Source organism: Centroberyx affinis, unplaced genomic scaffold, assembly GCF_046629955.1.
Source record: "Centroberyx affinis isolate AG114_WGS23_722 - 3 ecotype Tasmania unplaced genomic scaffold, CSIRO-AGI_Caff_v1 ptg005367l_1, whole genome shotgun sequence".
NCBI lineage: Eukaryota > Metazoa > Chordata > Actinopteri > Beryciformes > Berycidae > Centroberyx > Centroberyx affinis.
Genome location: NW_027282682.1, coordinates 97,325 through 116,258, shown reverse-complemented (window position 1 = coordinate 116,258; position 18,934 = coordinate 97,325). Strand labels below are relative to the sequence as shown.

The window sequence follows — 18,934 nt, the reverse complement described above, 5'->3', positions numbered from 1 at the left end:
ACCAATTAATTCCAGCACTATCTACTACTCAACCTCAAGAATAGTACAATCTGTAAAATGGTGTCTACATTTTGGTTGGGGGTAAAATTATTAGCAAGTTGTACTGGTGGATATATTGTGAATAAGCTGTAGAAAAAAAAATCTATTTTCACTTTTCAAATGGTTTTGGAGGCTTGTATAGGAAATAACACTCTAACAGAAACAAAAAATCCCATGTTAAGTAAGTATGTTCAGTTAATTTCCTTTATAGTCAGTCATTTACAGTCAAGTGAATAATTCTGTGATGATAAAGAAACCTTCCTTACCTCTTGTAATAGCAGTCACCTCCTCCTCAGTCTCAAAGAGAGTCTTCAAAGCAGGTACAATGTTGGTAGACTGGTATATGTATGGAGCAGTGGCTACTACCCTCATTTCATTCACTGTTGCAGTACCTAGGCCTATCCCCACCACTGTTACCCCTTCAGACTTCACCAAACGGGAAGCCTGAAACATAGCATCATCCGAATCCCCTCCAGACACGACAACCAGGAACTGCCGGAAGCCTTTGTCTTCCCGGCTACCTGCTTCACTGGTGAAAAAGTTAGTGCTGGCGTACTGCAAAGCATTTCCCAGGTTGCGTGGCTCGTTAGCCTGCACTCGGCGCAGGCGGAAACGCCGGACAGTGGCCGCGGTCTCCTCTTTGGTTTTGTAAGCATTGAGGAGAAATTCAACCTTGACGTCTTGGCCAAACTGGGCCAAACCAAAGCGGTGGGCAGAAGCTCCAATATTGAGTTGGTTGACCAGCCTGTTGAGGAGGTTCCTGGTCTGCTGGAAGTCTGCCGGAGACAGGTTACTGTCCACCAGGAAGAAAATGTCTGCAAACTTTTGGGCCAAGGCTGAAGAAACAAAAAAAAAAACAGTTTATGACCTCCAAATGATGATTGGCTACCTGCCAAAGTGGCAGACTCACATACCAGCCACTTTCACTATTTTACCAGCCAACTTCATTTTTTGAATAGAGTAGGACACCAAATTATGGTTGAGTAAGTGTAGACTAATTTACCAGCCACAGACTAAATTTACCAGGATTTAGCCGGAACCTGGTGATAATTCCCCATCATAGTTCCCACCACTGTTGTCTCCTGATGTTAAATAGGAGACAACAGGCCCCCCGCCCCACCCCCACCTGAAAAAGCTTCCACTCCACATGAAAGAAATTTGTTTACATTGCTGTCAATAAAGACTTTCCATGTCACATGGTCTAAATGGAGTTACGAAGACCTGCCAAGAAAACATTTCTGTGGATTACTGGTTCCCGCATAAAATTTGCACAACAGTAAGTTCAGCTCAACATGTTCATGTCCTGTTATTTCCTCTCCATCTGACCGATGACTGGCTGACCTCAAAAGTCACTGGAACTAAGGAGTCCTACATTAATCACTACAGAACTAGCATGTGTTACATCTGTAAGCTTGGAGCAGCTTTGCTGTTGGACATGTACAACCAGGTATAGGAGCGCCCTGCCACAGTTTAGGCTTTAAATCATGTCTTAAAACACATTTCTACATAAATATACATTTCTTTAATATATTTCCTCCTCCTCCTGTTCCACTGCTATTTGCTATTTGGTGTTCTCACATTATTATTTAATGCAAGACAACTAAGTGGAAAACTATCTTAATTCCATTCCCACAATTCTTTGCCTTACCTAGCCTCTGATCCTCCATGGAGACACACACAGTTTGCAGCAGACTGTCAGTCATCCTCTGCAGAGCCTGGTAGTTATCGATGCTTAACAGGAAGCGCTGGTAGGGTCGGTTGGTGATGGCCTGGAGCTCCGTCATGTTGGCCGCTCCCACCCCAATGCCAAACACAATGACTCCATGCCTTCTCAGGAGCTGGGCGGGCGCCACCACGTCATCTGCAGAGTCCCCGTCTGTAATGACCACGGCGACCTGAGGTACCCGCTGGTCAGCGCGGCTTCCAGCCTCTGCAGTGAAATATTTTTCCCGGAGGAAGGTCATGGCCTTGCCCGTAGCCGTGTTCCCCGTTCGGTAGGGCAGGTTGTCTACTTCGGCCAGCAGGGATTGTTTGTCCATGTGATCCTTCAGCAGGAACTCCTGGTGAGGCTCGTCGCTGTACTGCGCTAAGCCGACCCGAACTTTGTCAGCACCGATGTCTAGGCCCCCGATGAAGTTGCGGAGAAACTGCCGGACTTCCTGAAAGTTAGTGATGCCGATGCTGGAGGAGCCATCGACCAGGAAGACGATGTCGGCCATGGTGGCTTTGGCACATTCTGGACAGGAGAGAGAAGACAGTCAGCATTTGGAGTGACAGCTTGAAGAACATTCACTCTGTGTGTGTGTGTGTGTGTGTGTGTGTGTGTGTATGTACCCACCAAAAGACACTCATTTGGAGTAATATTTGAGCCTTTACACTGTGTGGGTCCATGTTGTTAATATTCTAATGCAACATTCAACGTTCTATTCAAAGGGTTTTTACATTTCTATTCATTTCTCTGAGAGAAAATTAAACCTAAGGGACCAAAGACCCTTGAGTCTTGTGGCCTGTCTTCAGCAAATGTAATTCCTTGCTAAGCCTTAATTAATTTTTATCTCAGATGGATTATGATGCTGGGCAGCAAATCGAGGAGCATTGCACAAATAAGGAAGCGGGCTTGTGATCAGAAGGCTGCTGGTTCGAAACCCTAGTATTGCTGTGAAAAAAACGGCACAGTGAGTGAGTAGCGCTGTCCCCTCACTTGACATTTATAATCAATGTGGGTAACACTATTTGGATAGTCTAATGTTGATACTCAACTTACTATCAGGTGACAAAAAGAAGTGTCACTTACCTATTTGGTGTATTCCCACAGACTATGTAACCCTAACCCTGACTGCAGTCTAACCCTGACCCCGTTTTTAAATCTAAACACAACCCTGACCCTAAACTGACCCTATTTCGAACATGAAGCCCAACCCTAAGATTAACCTTAGCCCAGACATTGAATATCTATAGAGGTTTTTCACACAATTATGAGTATCTGTTTAAACTCAATATGCTTTTCAGTGACACATAATAGTCACTTGATAGGAAGCTGACTACCAACATTGCACTATCCAAATAAAGTGGGACCTCAATGAATCCTTGAACAAGGCCCCATCCCCAACTACTCTTGTGGAGCTGCTTAGTGGCCAACAGTAGCAGAGTTTGGTTGTACTGGGCAAATCCCAGTGTGAATGTGTGGAACTGGATGAATGCAAACCAAGGCATTGCATGCATACTCAATTATATCTTCTTTAGGCTGCATAAATTAAGGTTTAAAAAAGCCATATCACCACAAGCTGTGTGCTAGCAATATATATCATCCTGAACAATGGTACGAGGCACACAAGAACTTTTAATTGTTTTAGGGAAATTCTGTTGGTCAAGGTAATTTCTCTTTCAGTCAAATTTGAAAAGGATGTCACTGCAGGGAAATTCTGTTGGCCATTGAGATTTCTGAAGAAAAAAAACATCAGCATTTCCATTTTTCTTCACTTTATCACCCTCCAGATATATAGCAACTAAAGTTGGATCTTGGAATCACCACGAGCTGTGTGGTATTACACAAATTACCTTGAACCGATAGAAGGAGTTGTCGTTTGGCTTCCTCCACAGTCGTGCACAGCGTCTGGATGATGCTCTGAGAAATCCCCTGCAGCGCCGCAAAGTCGGACACGCTGTAGACATACTGGTCATGTGGCTTGTTCGCTATCTCCCTCAGCTGTTCTTCGTCTGCCTCTTTGATACCGATTGCGTACAAAATAATTCCCCTACTCTTCAGCTGCTGGGCGTGGGGCTCGACGTTGTCCTGTGATTTGCCGTCGGTGATCACCACGGCGATCTGCGGCACATTGCCGGCCCTGCTTCCGGCTCCTTCCACAAAGTGCTCGGTCAGCATGAAATCCAAGCCCAGCCCTGTCTGGGTGCCGCCCCCCTTGTAAGGCAGGTTGCTGATGTACTGGAGGATGTCTTCCTTATTCTGGTAGGTGTTGAGCAGGAACTCGGTGCGCGCCGTGGTGCTGTACTGGACCAGGCCGATGCGGACATGGTTAGGCCCAACGTCGAAGCTGTTGACCAGCGTGTGCAGAAACTGACGGATCTGCTCAAAGTTCTCGGTGCCGATGCTCCACGACCCGTCGACCAAGAAGACGATGTCGGCCACCGCCTCTTGAGTGCAGACTGGTAGGGAGGGCAGAGCAGCCAGTCGTCATGTCACAGATGGGTTTTGCAGATGGAGAGCAGCAGGGTGCTGCTACAAAACTTACAAGTGATGAGTTCCACGTGTTGTGTGCAGGCCGGGGGAAGGGGAGAGCAGCTTGTTGTAGGGTCATGGACAGTTTTTGGATGGGAGCAGAGATCTACTGCGAAGCACTTACCTCCAGGGCGGTTCTTGGAATCGTGCCATGGGTGCAAAAGCGTGAGAATAATATAGAAGAAAGTGGTGGGCTTACACCTGGTGTTAATTTTCCTCAAACGGTGTTGATAGTGCATACAGTGGTACACAGGCTGTTGACCCAACCCTATTCAGGACGGAGGTTGGTGGCTGGAATGAATCAGCTGCCAACATCCTGCCTTTCTTTGTCACTAAGAAGAGTTCAACGTCAGTTCATCGCTTCAACTCTAAACTTTTACGTACCTTAAACGCCTGGCGATCAGTGCCATAATGCCCCTTATTGTGTGCTATTGTGAAATGGTTAATGCATCATTTTACATGTGGCCAGCAGCAAAGAAACACATTTCCGTGCAGGGTTAGTAATGGTGCTCTTTAGGTGCTCGTAATGAACATGAACTTCATAACTCACCACTCACATCTGTTCTGTAAGGCCCAGTATGTGTGTGTGAACAGGTGTGTGTTTTTGTTGCATATGTGTGTGTTTCTGTGGGCACGTACATGTGTTTTTGTGCATGCATGTGTGCACTTACGTGCATTTCTGTGTATACACTAGAGTAGATTGGTTATACAGATGTTGTGAGCTGATGTAATGCTGAAATGAGGCACGTTTGCCTTGATCCTTTACGTTCTGGTATGCAGGAAGTTAAGTCATAGCTGGGTAATCATACCCACCTGTCGTCTGAGCAGCGTTGCCATAGAAACACGCTGCTATGATGAGGCTGAAGAGAAGACCCCGCCTCCCCTCCATGCTGGAATGGCTCTCACGTTTCTCTCTACCTACAACACAGAGAGACTCAACTATGAATACAGAGAACAAATACATATTTCCCATCTGGAAGGCTAACACAGTTGAATTACATAATGTGGCATTGGGGGACACTTTAACCCCCCAGCATATCACGTTACCATGACTGCATACATTTACAGTATGGGCGGCCCCAGTGGGAATGGACCCCCTAACCCTGGCTAGTGTTAGTGCCTTGCTCTACCCAGTGAGCTACACAGGGCCACAGGCTGATAATGAGCCTACACTTCTTGACTGAAGAGGAACTATGTTGAAAATATAAGGAGCAGTGTGATACTTCATGTCTTATGTCAGATATATTGCATAGCACACAGTCTCTTTAGCTTTACTTCCCAGGGCACGGCAAGAAGGGCGGCCTGCCAGCATATGAAAATAATTTCATTGGTTGATGTAAACCTCAATGGGCAGAGCCAAAGAACCACAGTTTTCCAGAGTGCACGTTAGCTAACTGGCTTGAATGGCAAAGAAGGAACTCTGGTCAAAATATAAAAAAAATATATATCACTTTTTTAATTAATTAATGTCCATGGCATCATGATGTTGAAGGTCAGCAGCTAGCTAACTAGCTTACCTAGATAGTTATGGGCTAGTATGGCTAGTTTGAACTAGGAAGTTCAGCTATAGGCTAACTAGCTAACCTAGATAAGATGCATTTTTTAGTTAGTAGCAGAGTGCTTGGCTTCATAATATTAGCTTCCTCCGTAAGAAGAGGAAGAGGAGCACTTCTTACTTTTTTCACTGGACTTCGCAAAAACTGTGGTTCTTTGGCTCCACCCCCCGAGGTTTAACTCAACCAATGAGACTATTTCTGCCTCCATAGCAGCTCTGCCTCTGAGAAACATTTGAAAGTCTTGTACCATGTGTGTGAGTATGTACTGTACTACTACATTACTTGTTATGTGTATATCATGTTGTTTCTATAGTTATTACGTCACCAAGACAAATTCCTGTACATTTACTGGACTAATTTTTTTGAATTATTGGATTGCAATTAAAGTGATTCTGATGGTGTTTGTGCTTTACGGACAGTGTGCTGTGTTGCAGTCTTTGTATTGCTTTTGAGAACGAAAACCAACAGTTTCTCTGTGAGTTGGAAACCAGACAGTCATGAACTGGCAGCCTCATAAGATTTGAGGGGTGAGGAGTGTGTAAAGTGGGCGTCTTTTGACAGTTAGAGTATAATTAAACAAATTATGTGTCCCTAATTCAGGACCCACAGTGCCATGAACTTGTCTCCTCCAAAGGACATAAGACCACAAAGGCAGCAGAGGGACGATACAGAATAAATCATGAAGTGTGCATGGCAAGGTCTCCAATCTGGTCTATATTACAGCACCAAAATAAATCACTTCAGAACCCAAGGCAATGTGCACGACTCATGATTGTAAGAATTTGTGTGTGTGTGTGTGTGTGTGTGTGCGCGCGTGTGTGTGCGTGAGTGTGCACGGGAGACAGACTGTGTCTGCATGACAGAGATCAGTACCCTGTAGTCCACATGCGAATGTCAATGAGATAGAAATGTCTGTTTCCTTTCCTGACAAAGCTTGAACACTTTTTGAAGTCAGTCAGCCTCCTTATGCATTTGACACGGTAGGAAATATGAGAGGGAGGAGGGTCCAGAGAGACGGCAGAAGGTAGAGGAGGAATTAACCCCAGGGTCAGGTTGGGGTATGAGGTATTCATAATAACAATAATAACAATAATAATAATAATAATAATAACTATTTATAACACTATTTATGTAAAACAAAGTTCCAAAGTGCTTTACACAGATAAGGAAGTAAAACAAACGACAGGAAAGAAGCAAAGAAAGGCAGAAGAACTGTGTTCAAAATAATAGAACAGAACAATTCAGAATAAAAGCAGAGCCAAAAAAAAAGATATATATATATACTATATATGTAAATATATAGTATATATAATAATAATTATATATAATAACAGCAATAAAAAACGCAACAGGAGAGGGTCAGGAAAGGGTTTCAAATGCTGAGGGGTTCTGTAGAGTCTCTATACTATATTACATTATACTTTACTATACTATACTATACTATACTATACTATAATATACTATACTATACTATACTATACTATGCTATGCTATGCTATGCTATACTATACTATGCTATGCTATACTATACTATACTATACTATACTATACTATACTATACTATGCTATACTATGCTATACTGTTTAGTTTAGTAGAGCAGAGTAAAGAACAGTACAGTTCAGCAGAGTAGAGTAGAGAAGAGTAGAGTAGGGCGAAGCACAGTAGAGAACTGCAGTAGAGCAGAGTCTAGCAGAGTAGAGCAAAATAAAATGGAGTAAAGGTTTAGCAGTATTAGTTCACTGAGTAATGATGTCATGTAGTGACACTTCAATGCTATAAATTCATGAGATCTGAACAAACTACTTAGTAAATTACAGATATTATATTACTTAAAAACATATATTAAATATTATATTATTGTATCACATTTTACAGATTATATTTCATATTTGTTTATTAGATTAAAGATTATATTACATATAATATTATTAGATTTCAGATATTACCAGGCTGCTATTCGTTTGCCTGGGCAGTCATATGTTTCCACATTTGACTCTGGCAGGACAGTGCTGAGAGTTTGTCTTGGCTTTCACACAACCGTCTCCAAACACTGTCAGTCTTTAAGTGAGGGATCATGATTCCTCTTATTGGCCGGGTTAATTTCCTCAGATATCTTTCCTCATAAATAAAATCAGTGTATGGGAACAGGTCCGTGACAGCTGGAGAATGGCTGTGCTAACTTGGGAATGCTAACAGCAGCCGTGACCAGATGGGAACAGCCAGAGGAGGATAAACATTTACAACCACCAACAGTCCGAGCATCTAAACTCTTTAAACTCTTAGTTAGCTGATCCTCTGCATGTAAACCTCTGGACGCAGTGCGGCTGCACAGCGAAGCATGCATAATTATATATGAGGATTGTAGTTTAAAGTGGTAATCCTCCAGATCCTCTTTTTTCATATATTCTGATTTGTGCACTGCACTTCCCACAGATCACCTGTCAATCAAACAGTGCAGCCGGTACTGTGAGGTCTTGCATTATTTCAGCATAAAGCAGGAGTGGATGAGCTGCAGCTAGACTTCTATTCCCAGACTCTCTATATCCATTTTGTAGAAAAGTCACTTCCTTAAAGGGGCAATAAGTAAGATATTGACTTCCTAATCCTGGTCAGTGGAGACAAGGCGGATTAAGGCAATTAGTCATGTTGCTTTCTTTTATCATACTCTTACGTTTTGTTCAGTCGTCATTTTCCATGGAATGCCTGCTCAGTAAAATTGTCATTGTTAATTTAACTCTGAAAGTGTTAAAAATCAACACTGCCAGTGTTTATATGAGTCCAATCAACACTAACGCAACACATTTCATCTACGAAAGCTCAAAAGCCTCGCTCTCAAGCTAAAAGATCAAATGCCAAATCACTTTTATTATTCCAGTGTTCAGCATGGTGATATATCAGCGTTTCACTAGGCGCTTCTGTTGGATCTCTGCTCTGATTAGCTGCTTACTGCTCTACATTAGGAAAATGTGACTAGGTGCATTCAGATGGGACATTTGGTTTGCATTGAAACTACCTATGTTGTGTTGTTGTGGCCGGGGCTCTGAACTAGAGGTCTTCACGGATCCAAAATGACGGACCCGAACCCTAATGAACCCGGGAAATTAGTTCCGAGATCCGATTGGACCCGATAATTTTTAAAAATATATATATACCGACCCGTTCACTGACTGCATCACTGTCGTGCCAATAATGGCGGTAAAGCTCACCCTCTTGTGTAATATTGCCATTATAAAACGGTTACCAAAAATAAAAGATATAATCAAAATGTATTCATATTGTAGGGCAATTCGCTCTCAAAATAAAAAAACCTTTTTGCTAGTGTTATCTCCGTTTCCCTGGAAATACGATGCCAGAGCGTCTAGTAACATCATCGCTGAATTATGTTTAAATATATTGTATACCGGTAATAATATATGGCGGAGTAATAGTTTTAGTGATGAGCACGGCTAGGTGTGCTGTCATGCTGATTTGATCACGTTCTAAATGTCTAGTTGACCAATCAGATTGCTTGGTCGGAACTACCTGTTGTATAATGATAAAAATACCTGGGACCCGCGGTAATAGAATGGGACCCGACCCAGACCCGATTGACCATAATAAAACATGGACCTGAACCCGTACGGGTCCCGGGTCGGGTCTCGGATCCTAGGGTCTGGGTAGACCTATGAAGACCTCTACTCCAAACCTTTTAGCAATCTGTACAAAGTTCAAACTCTTTGACGGACTGGGTTGTGATATTTTCACGCACTGCGCTCCGTCAATCCATGTCATCCGTTAACACACAGGTCTCATTGAAATACTTGGGATACTGTTTGTTTGTTGACGTATCACAAATGCTCATATGAACAACGCCTTATTTTTGTCAATTACAGGCCACCGTAACTCAAGGGGACAAGTTGGGTGGGGATTGGTGTAGGAGGAGACAAGTTCTATCAGTATTGCTGCAATTCCTTCTGGTCACTAGTAGAGGTCAACAGAAGTCATGGATTATCTAATGCATCGTTCAATATCTGTAAAACATAGACTATCCAGCCTGTGAGTTGAAAAGTTACATTTTTTCAGCTAAATGCATAAAATGTAAATGTAGAATAGCGCAATTTGGATGAAAGAGATCCCAAAAATCCCCAAAATGCTGCATATCCACAAAACAGCCGCCACAAAGAGACACTGCGAGGAGCGGACCGGCCCGTATGAGCGGCTGCAGCTGTGCTTCATGTCTGACACGAGTCTGGGGAGCGGAGCGGCTTCCAAGGCTCCGTCACACTCCGAGAAACATGGAGCGTCTGGAGAAACATGGAGCGTCTGGAGAAACATGGAGCGTCTGGAGAAACATGGAGGGTCTGGAGAAACATGGAGGGTCTGGAGAAACATGGAGCGTCTGGAGAAACATGGAGCGTCTGGAGAAACATGGAGGGTCTGGAGAAACATGGAGGGTCTGGAGAAACATGGAGCGTCTGGAGAAACACGGAGCGTCTGGAGAAACACGGAGGGTCTGGAGAAACATGGAGCGTCTGGAGAAACACGGAGGGTCTGGAGAAACACGGAGGGTCTGGAGAAACACGGAGCGTCTGGAGAAACACGGAGCGTCTGGAGAAACACGGAGGGTCTGGAGAAACACGGAGGGTCTGGAGAAACATGGAGCGTCTGGAGAAACATGGAGGGTCTGGAGAAACACGGAGCGTCCGGAGAAACACGGAGCGTCTGGAGAAACGCCGAGCGCCATGATGGGTTTGATGCACATGTCGGTGAGGAGAGGCGGGGGAGGAATCTTTCTGTGGAAGACTGTTCCTCAAGAGAACTGAGGATGAACAGAAGGATGATGAGCTGTTTACTTTTTAAGGTGTTGGGCCTTCGAGCCTCAACACGTCCAACATCCTGCTATAAAATGAGGAAAACGCTGTCTGTCTGTCTGCATCCATTTTGCTCCTCAATGGGTTGGCCAATCAATCTGAAACTGCACATGGGCATTGAGCATTGGCATAGGGTTGTGGCACGCGCATCCCCGGGTATGGACTAGTTTACACTAGTACTTAATAGTACTTCATTTCAATAATAATGATGCTTTCTGTTGAAAAGAAAAGAGGGGAAAATATGTAAGGAAGTGTGTATTCCCTCAAAACTACACTGAAGTACATGTATTTTTTAGTCATATTTACTGTTTTACAGCCTTACATGTGTGTTTTCATCTTTCCCCGCTCCCACTCCTTATTCTTATAGCTTTTTGAGGAACCTTTGCTTCTCTCCACTCTGTACAGATGTACGTTCATAAGATCAGAGCAGTGGGAATCCAGTCCACCTTTCACATCATGATGAGATGTTTGGATAAGCTGACAACAGAGTTTCAGGGAGGTCAGCGTCTTTGCTCGCTGTGTCCGCCTCCTGCGCCAAATAAAGTGGCGTTCACCTCTTATCTGATGCCCACAGGTGGTGCAGACATGGTTGACGTGACAACTATCTCCCTAGGGACATCATTGAGAAACTTTCTTTCTCTGTTCAGACAAGATCTGCCAGTGCTTCTGGCCTTACTGGGACCTCTTCAGGATCTTGCCTAGGGCACCAAATAAGCCAGGACTAAGCCACCACTGATTACAGGCAACCAATCGTAAGGAGGTCAAAGGTCAGAGGTCACAGCACCAACAGATGGAACAAATATTCCTGTGACCCCTGAATGATCATGATGATAGAGAAGTGCTGTGGAAAGAAAAAAAAAAGCTATTGGCTACACCTTTGTATTTAAAGGCCATCAAAAACAATCAGAATTAGTTTTATTGGGCAAGTAAGTTTGCACTTACAAAGAATTAGACTTGGTGGTTTGCTCTCATAGGTCACACCAAGTATAAATCAACACAAAACTATAAAAGGAGAAGTATAAAAGAACATTCCCCCCCCCCCGCCAAACTCAGTCCTGATTATTATAACAGTGACATGAAGCATCAGGAAGAAATTGTTTTTGCAAATCACGCAGCCAATGTGCCAAAATTCACAACTCAATTCAACAACCTCTGTAATGCATCACCCCCTCCCACCCACCCACAGACACAGACACACACACACACACACACACATGCCTCCACCCCGCCCCACTCCAAACTTCCCAGCATCCTCCGGATTCCTAGGAACCCTGCGGCTCCCAAAGCCAGCTCCAGCCAAATGACTTTGCGAAGGCAGAACCAGAGCCGCCAAAACAAACCAGTCCCATCTGCCCATCTGGCTCTCCTTACTGTGTAATGGTGCCATTTCCTGCCCTCTGAGGGCGGCAGGCACATCGAGCCGCCACACCACATCACAGACGGGATGAACACGAAGGCATCCAAACTGTCGCATGAATTCTCCTTCCGTTCCTGCTCGGCGTGCCACCTCACCGAGGATAATCTGAAGACCAGACTGGCCCGACAGAGGAGCTCCCTACTGGCTTCACAGCTCTACTCTCTCTCCAACCAGGGTAATACTTTTGCGCTTCATTTAAAGTTTTCCCTCCCCTACTGCCGCTCAGTTACTCATACGAGGGTAAAGCAGATTTGGAGAGTTACATACCAGAAAGAGGTATCCAGCATGTAAACTGGACACTTACTCCAGCAAAGCAATTGCTTGCAGAAAAATAATACTCAATATTGACAATAACTGAAGCTATTAGCCATATAGAGTCTTTCATACGGTGGCCAAGACGTGTCGAACAAACTGCATATCCAAAACACTTTGCAAATTCGAAAAACACAAGCACATTAACAGAAAACACAAATGCAAAAATCACAACACAAATGCAAAAGCCACAACAGATGACAATGAAACAGGCCGACTACTACTATTGCCAGCGGACAATTATTGCCTGCACATGTGGAAGAGGAAAGTTCTTGCCCGTTTGAGAAGTACGTGAAACGTTGTTCGCTAGCTAACTATGATTACTATCGCTATGTGATTGTCACAAATGTATGGAAGCCCATTTCCACCAGTGTGATGAAAAGAACGGTCCTGTTAGTCATTATGAGAAACGTTCTCAAAATAATGCCTTAGTATCTCAAAGTCATTATTTTGAGATACTAAGTCATTATTTTGAGAAAGTTTCTCATTATTTTGAGACACTAAGTCATTATTTTGAGATACTAAGTCATTATTTTGAGAAAGTTTCTCATTATTTTGAGATACTAAGTCATTATTTTTAGAAAGTTTCTCATTATAATGACTTACAGGATCTTTTTTTTTTCTTTTATTTTTTCATCACACTGGTGGAAATGGGCTTCCATACAAATGAGCAATGTTGTTCAATGTCAATAATAGACATTGTCAATATTCGTTGTTGCTCACTTCCATTATTATGTTTTGTTTTTTGCAATTGTGTTGTGATTTTTGCATTTGTGTTTTCCGTTAATGCGCTTGTGTTTTTGGAATTTGCAAAGCGTTTTGGATATGCAGTTCGTTCGACACGTCTCTGCCACCGTACCTTTACGTACGATATAAAGTTTTGCAATGAAACCTAACACTTTCACTCTTCTATTTGAATTTGTCCGTCACTATTTCTTCTTCTCTGCTCGCTGTCTCACTCCTACCTCCTCCTAATACTTCACCCACTCCTGGTTTTCATTCCTCCTTCACAATATCTCCTCTACTCCCGCCAGGATATTGCTGTATTTCCAGTGGGTTTATGCTCAGCATTGCACATCATTTCATCACATGACATTCGCTGACTGAAATAAAACAACAAAAGAAGTACTTTGAGTTTCAGGCTTCATAGCATACACTCCATGGCATACCAACTCAAATGTATTAAAATCCAACTCAGATTCATTTTCCAGGTGCGTGGGATTATGTTGGAGTGCAGTGGGAAGGATTTCTCGAAGATGAAACCATAGCTTCTCTTCCAGGCCTCCAAATGTGACAGCAGCACAGTAAAAATGACGATAACCAGCGCTTGTATGTGTGCGCCTTCTCGTTTACGTGAGCATGTTAGGTAAGTGCATGTTTCCGTCTGTGCTTGTGTGTGTGTGTGCACGCATGAACATGTGTGAAACCTCCCCTCCCCCCAGAAAAATGGGGGTAAGCCTGTGTTTAGTCACAGGCCAAATGGTTGAGGCCCCAAGAGTTGAGGAAATAGGGTTCACTCTAATTTGAAGCATGTGAACGTAATCAAAGAAGACTGCTCCACTGACAGCTGATTGAAAGGCGGGACTCTGCATCTTTTACCCATTGAAATGTGTTTACAAAAACCTCCAAGCTTTGCTCCAATCCTATTTATTTAGCCAGTGTTTCATGGCAGTTCTTTTCCGGTTTAGTGCAGCAGATGAAGTGTTTGATGTTAAAGAGCGGGGCCTCATTGTTTAGAACGGCAGTCTACCGGTCCAAACTGAATTTAAACTTACAGGATGGACCGGAGCGTCGGAGCATCTTAAGGTTTCCTCTCAGATACACTGATGACATTATGCTCCAGATGGCCCTCTGGAGGGGTGGGGTGGGGGGGACAAATCACTCAAATTACTGGAAAACAGAGGTAAGTGTGAGGCATGAGATTGAAACTCATGAGTACTTGCAGTCAAGCAGACGTGGGACTTGGTTTTGGAGTTGGTAGGCAGCTTTGGCCATGTGTATCCAGGTTCAGGTTCAGGTTCAGGTTCAGGTTACTTTATTTGTACCCGTGGGTAGATTTGGTTTGCAGTAGAGAGTCATCCATCTTGACACACATTTTAGAAACAACACAAACAGTAGACAAACATAATAAAAGTACTCAAAGTTCCAATCATCACTAAACCACTAAAACTTGCAATTGCAACGACTTGTTCATCTGAGTGACGGCTGCTGGATCAAAGCTATTTAAAAAAAAACAAAGGTTCTCATGAGATCTGAGTCTGAAGCCGTTGGCTGTGAGAGAGGCGGGCCGCTGCAGCTAAACCCCGGTGGAGACCAGGCAGATTTTGGTGATTATTCATGTTGCTTTCTCTTTTTTATTGTACTCTTAAACTCTGCTCAGTGTTGTCCTTTTTCCGTGGAATGCCTGTGATGTGTGAAACTATAAAGAGCAGTCGTACTGGCAGAGCTTCAGTCAGATCAGTGGGACAGTACCGCGCTGTGGGATCCTTTAAACGGGCAGTAAGTGAGGTTTTTAACTGTCACGTATCACATACACACCATCATATATCTGTGAGGGTTGACAGGGTTGTTGACCAATACCATTGACTCAATGATTACTCAACCAGCTGCTGAGATTTCTGGCTTTCATAACTCACTCTCTGTACCATTTTGCAACAAAAAACAAAAAATCCCCACCCACTGGAGTTGCAAGACACTCCCAATCACAACCCCCCCTGCGTTGCATACGATGGCAACGCCCAAGCGTAAAAATCGCCGAGGTTCAATTCTCGATGGCTGACGCACGCGTTCTCCCTCATTGAAATAAAGTTGAATTGATTGTTTTCTGGTGAAGTCAATGCGCTCTGTGGAGCAGGGAGAACGTCACGCGACGCAACGCTGGTAGTGGAGCTCTAACGTTGAAGTCAGAGCCAATCGAAAGTCTTCCTCTGGCTCCGCAAGGTTTCGTTACCCAACATTTGCTGATGAGAATTTCTCCGAAGAAATATCTGGGGTATAACGTTCTTTACTGTAGAGCCATGTGAGAGCTTTCCAACCAGACGCCTCCGACTGAAGCTGTGCGATCAGTGAAACGAGCTCTGTAGTGTTTTTTTGGGATGAAAACCTGCAGGCACACAGCTCTAGACGGCTCATAGTTTCAGACTGCTGCTTTATGGGAGTAATCTGCTCAGACCAATCAGAATACTTGGCTGAACTTACCTCTTTAACAATAGGCTTTAAGCAAATATACCAAAGATCGTAACAATTATGCTGCGCAAAATCCAAACCTCTTCTCATGAGAACCACATTAAAAAAGCCAATAACTATCAAAGCACACAGCTGCGTTCTCCGCTCACGGTCTTTGTCATGAGCTGTCGACACTACAGTTGCTTTACAGACCCACCAAGAGGCAAATCTGCCCGGAGGCAATCAGGCTCATCAACAAGCCGATTAAGACTGACCCTGGATGGGGCACATTACCCCAGCGGTGCGGTCCACATCTTGAGAGCACATGTGCTCACAGAGCGTCCAGAGTCCTGTATTTAGCCTCCCGTCTCAACACTTCAGCCATCAGTGGACCTGCACTCCCACTCTGCGTCTCACTGTTAATACAGCCTGTCTCTGCACTGACGTCATCAGACAAATTCATGCATATTTACTGCAGTGATTTTGACCCTGATTCTGAATGAACAATTCATATGTTATTCCTGTAGTTGTTATTCCAGTCAATATTTGACTTCTCCTAAAGCCAGAAAGCAGAGAACTAAGGCTTCGTTCACACTGCAGCTGAAAGTGTCCCGATTCAGATGTTTTCCCTCCTATGTAATCTGTTTTTTTCTGATGTGATCCTAAATTAAGAGGTGGAAAGTAACTAAGTACATTTACTCGAATACTGTAGGCTACTTAGGTACAATTTTGAGGTACTTGTACTTTACTTGAATATTACCATTTTATGCTACTTTATACTTCTACTCCACGACATTTCAGAGGGAAATATTGTACTTTTTACTCCACTACCTTTATTTGATAACTTAAGTTGCTAGTTACTTTGCAGATTCAGATTATTAATACAAAATTTAATCAACTAATAAATTGTGATGTATTATTATAGATTACTGTAAGCTACCCAGCAGTATATAAAGTAGTGGAAATCAGCCCCACCTTTTCCAGCTGCAACATTAAAGTGATGCTTACACATTAATGCGTCAATAATTATAATTCAATAATATAATATATACCATACCATGGGCCATTCTGCATAATGAGTATTTTTACTTTTGTTGCTTTAAGTACATTTTGATGCTAATACTTTTGTACTTTTACTTAAGTAACATTTTGAATGCAGGACTTTTACTTGTAACAGAGTAGAGAGTTTATAGATTTTATACTGTGGCATTTCTACTTTTACTTAACTAAAAGATCTGAGTACGTCTTCTACCACTGCCTAAATCTAATCTACACCTGATCTGTGGCCATGCAACTGCAGTCTGAACTGTCAGATCGGTATTCATGTGGTTTTTATGTCACTCTCTATTGGACAGATCACTGTAACATTACTCTGAGTCCATTTGACCAGAGAAACATGGGGAGGACAACGTCAAGTAGCCAGTGGAGAGACAGTGAGGTCGCAAATTTAAAGAGTGTTTGGATTCCTCCATTCAAACAGAATTAGAGGGGACAGATCGTAATCCACCAGCCTTGGAAACAGTGGAAGACAAATGGCCGAGCGGAGCCGCAACAGAACTTGGCTGCAGTGTCAGAAATCAAGAGTCTCAAAAGCAAATCCAAGGAGGTGACTCCACTCAACAAAGTGGCCATGGCTGCATAACATACACAACACTGGGGCTGTAAAAGGTACAGCAGTGTGCATCACTGCTAACACATACATGACAATTGAAACTTTTAAAAAGGAAAGTAACAGAATTGCAGATGCTTGTGTTTCACCCGACAGTATGAATATGAGGTGGAGGACAGAAAATCAGGCAAACTGAAACTCTCTGTCTCTCAGCTCTGCCTCTAGACCATCAACATGGATGCCTATACAGCCAACCCAGTGTAAGTCAATCCTGCCCTGTAAAACACAAACACATGTGTAGGTTCTGCAGTATGTCTTAGTGTTTAAAGAATGGGGGAAAACAGCTTTTGACCCACCCAGCTGTACGCTGTAATCTCCCTTTCAAACACCAAGGACACCCAGGACCAACCGTCGGTCCTGTGGCCCCCTGAGGCTCTCCTTTACCAAACACAAACCCCACAGAGTTTTTCTTCTCGCTTGTGATTTACTGTTAGTGATAGCAGTGTTTGAAAGGCAGATGTTTGTGCTCCGGCTAATCTAAACGAAAGGATTTGTTATTTCAATGCATAGAGCCCATGTTTGGCCCAACGCTGATGCAAAACCGCCTCACCACAACGCCGAGCTTAAAACCTGGAGGAGAACTTGCAGGGTGTGTGCCATCAGACAAATTAGGGCCCGTTCACACTGTGGAGCTCAATACTTGTAAAATGCAGAAAATATCTTTCAAATATGTGAATATGCATAAAATACTAATCTGCGCCATTTTCATATAAATAAATGTCTGTTTTGTACGGAGCCCGGGAGTGGCCATTGGGAGAGGGAAAAAGTTATAGTCCACAATTCACTGTAACGTGCGTCACGTTTTAGTTCATTCGTGCGCACGAGATACAATTCGTTCCCTTGATTTCGTTAAACTGTGTATTTTAGGAAAAAATGCAACTTAAAAGGAACCTTTTAGGTATTGCAGATAGGCCTAGTAAGGATTTGGTATGTTAATATCCATTGTCTGTTTACACTGAATAGGCAAATCCCCCAAATATTGCAACATATTTATCCACTTAACCTTCAGGCCATGTAAACACAATCAGGTGCTGCAACACACCCAGGACAGGCCACATTTAAACATAATCACCAATATGTGCACTGACTCTTTATAAGCTCGTGAAGAGCGAATGTATTATATATCGAGAGCACGATATCACTATTTCGAGGGCACGTTTGGGCAATTTGTGAAATCGTTTGGGCAATTTGTGAAATCGATTTGTGTATCTCGTGTGCGCGAATAAACCAAAACCAGGGCTCATTTTAACCAGAACGAGGGAACAAATTGGATCTTGTGCGCACATTACAGTAAATCGTAGCCACATTATTTTTCTCCTGATGGCCACTCCCAGGCTCTGTTGTTTTGGTGCTCTCTATGGCTGAATAATATAGGGTTTGCAGTTTCACCACCAATCTGCTCCCAACCAGCTGTGTGGAGGAACATTGTAGAACTGTGTGTTAGTTAATAAAGTGTAAATCTGTAGCAAGCAGCTAGAAGCAGAGAGCAGCTGAGTCAGCTTGTTGTGGTGTGGCTGTAGATCCATTCAGTAACGTTCTCAGTAAAAGTGAATAGTGTGATAAGGTGGATTTGTTTCCAAATGTAGGTTACTGTGACACAGTAAACTGTCTTGTCTTTAGCCCTAGTCTCTACTCCAAAACATGAAGAGTTGTAGCTTGAGAAGAGTCAGCTCAGTTAACCTGAACAA

The 18,934-nt window shown here is 43.3% G+C and overlaps 1 protein-coding gene across 1 annotated transcript in view; it reads right to left on the bottom strand.

Moving 5' to 3' along the window:
• The window catches only part of LOC139667205 (collagen alpha-6(VI) chain-like), a 77,381-nt gene that overhangs the window by 47,655 nt on the left and 10,792 nt on the right, over nucleotides 1-18,934 (bottom strand). Inside the window, exons 3-6 of the mRNA XM_071546640.1 lie at nucleotides 5,090-5,194; nucleotides 3,598-4,203; nucleotides 1,688-2,275; nucleotides 306-875 (exon numbers count right to left, since the gene is read on the bottom strand). Coding sequence (XP_071402741.1) covers nucleotides 306-875; nucleotides 1,688-2,275; nucleotides 3,598-4,203; nucleotides 5,090-5,165 — 1,840 coding nt within the window. The 5' untranslated portion in view covers nucleotides 5,166-5,194. The remainder of the gene's footprint in view (nucleotides 1-305; nucleotides 876-1,687; nucleotides 2,276-3,597; nucleotides 4,204-5,089; nucleotides 5,195-18,934) is intronic.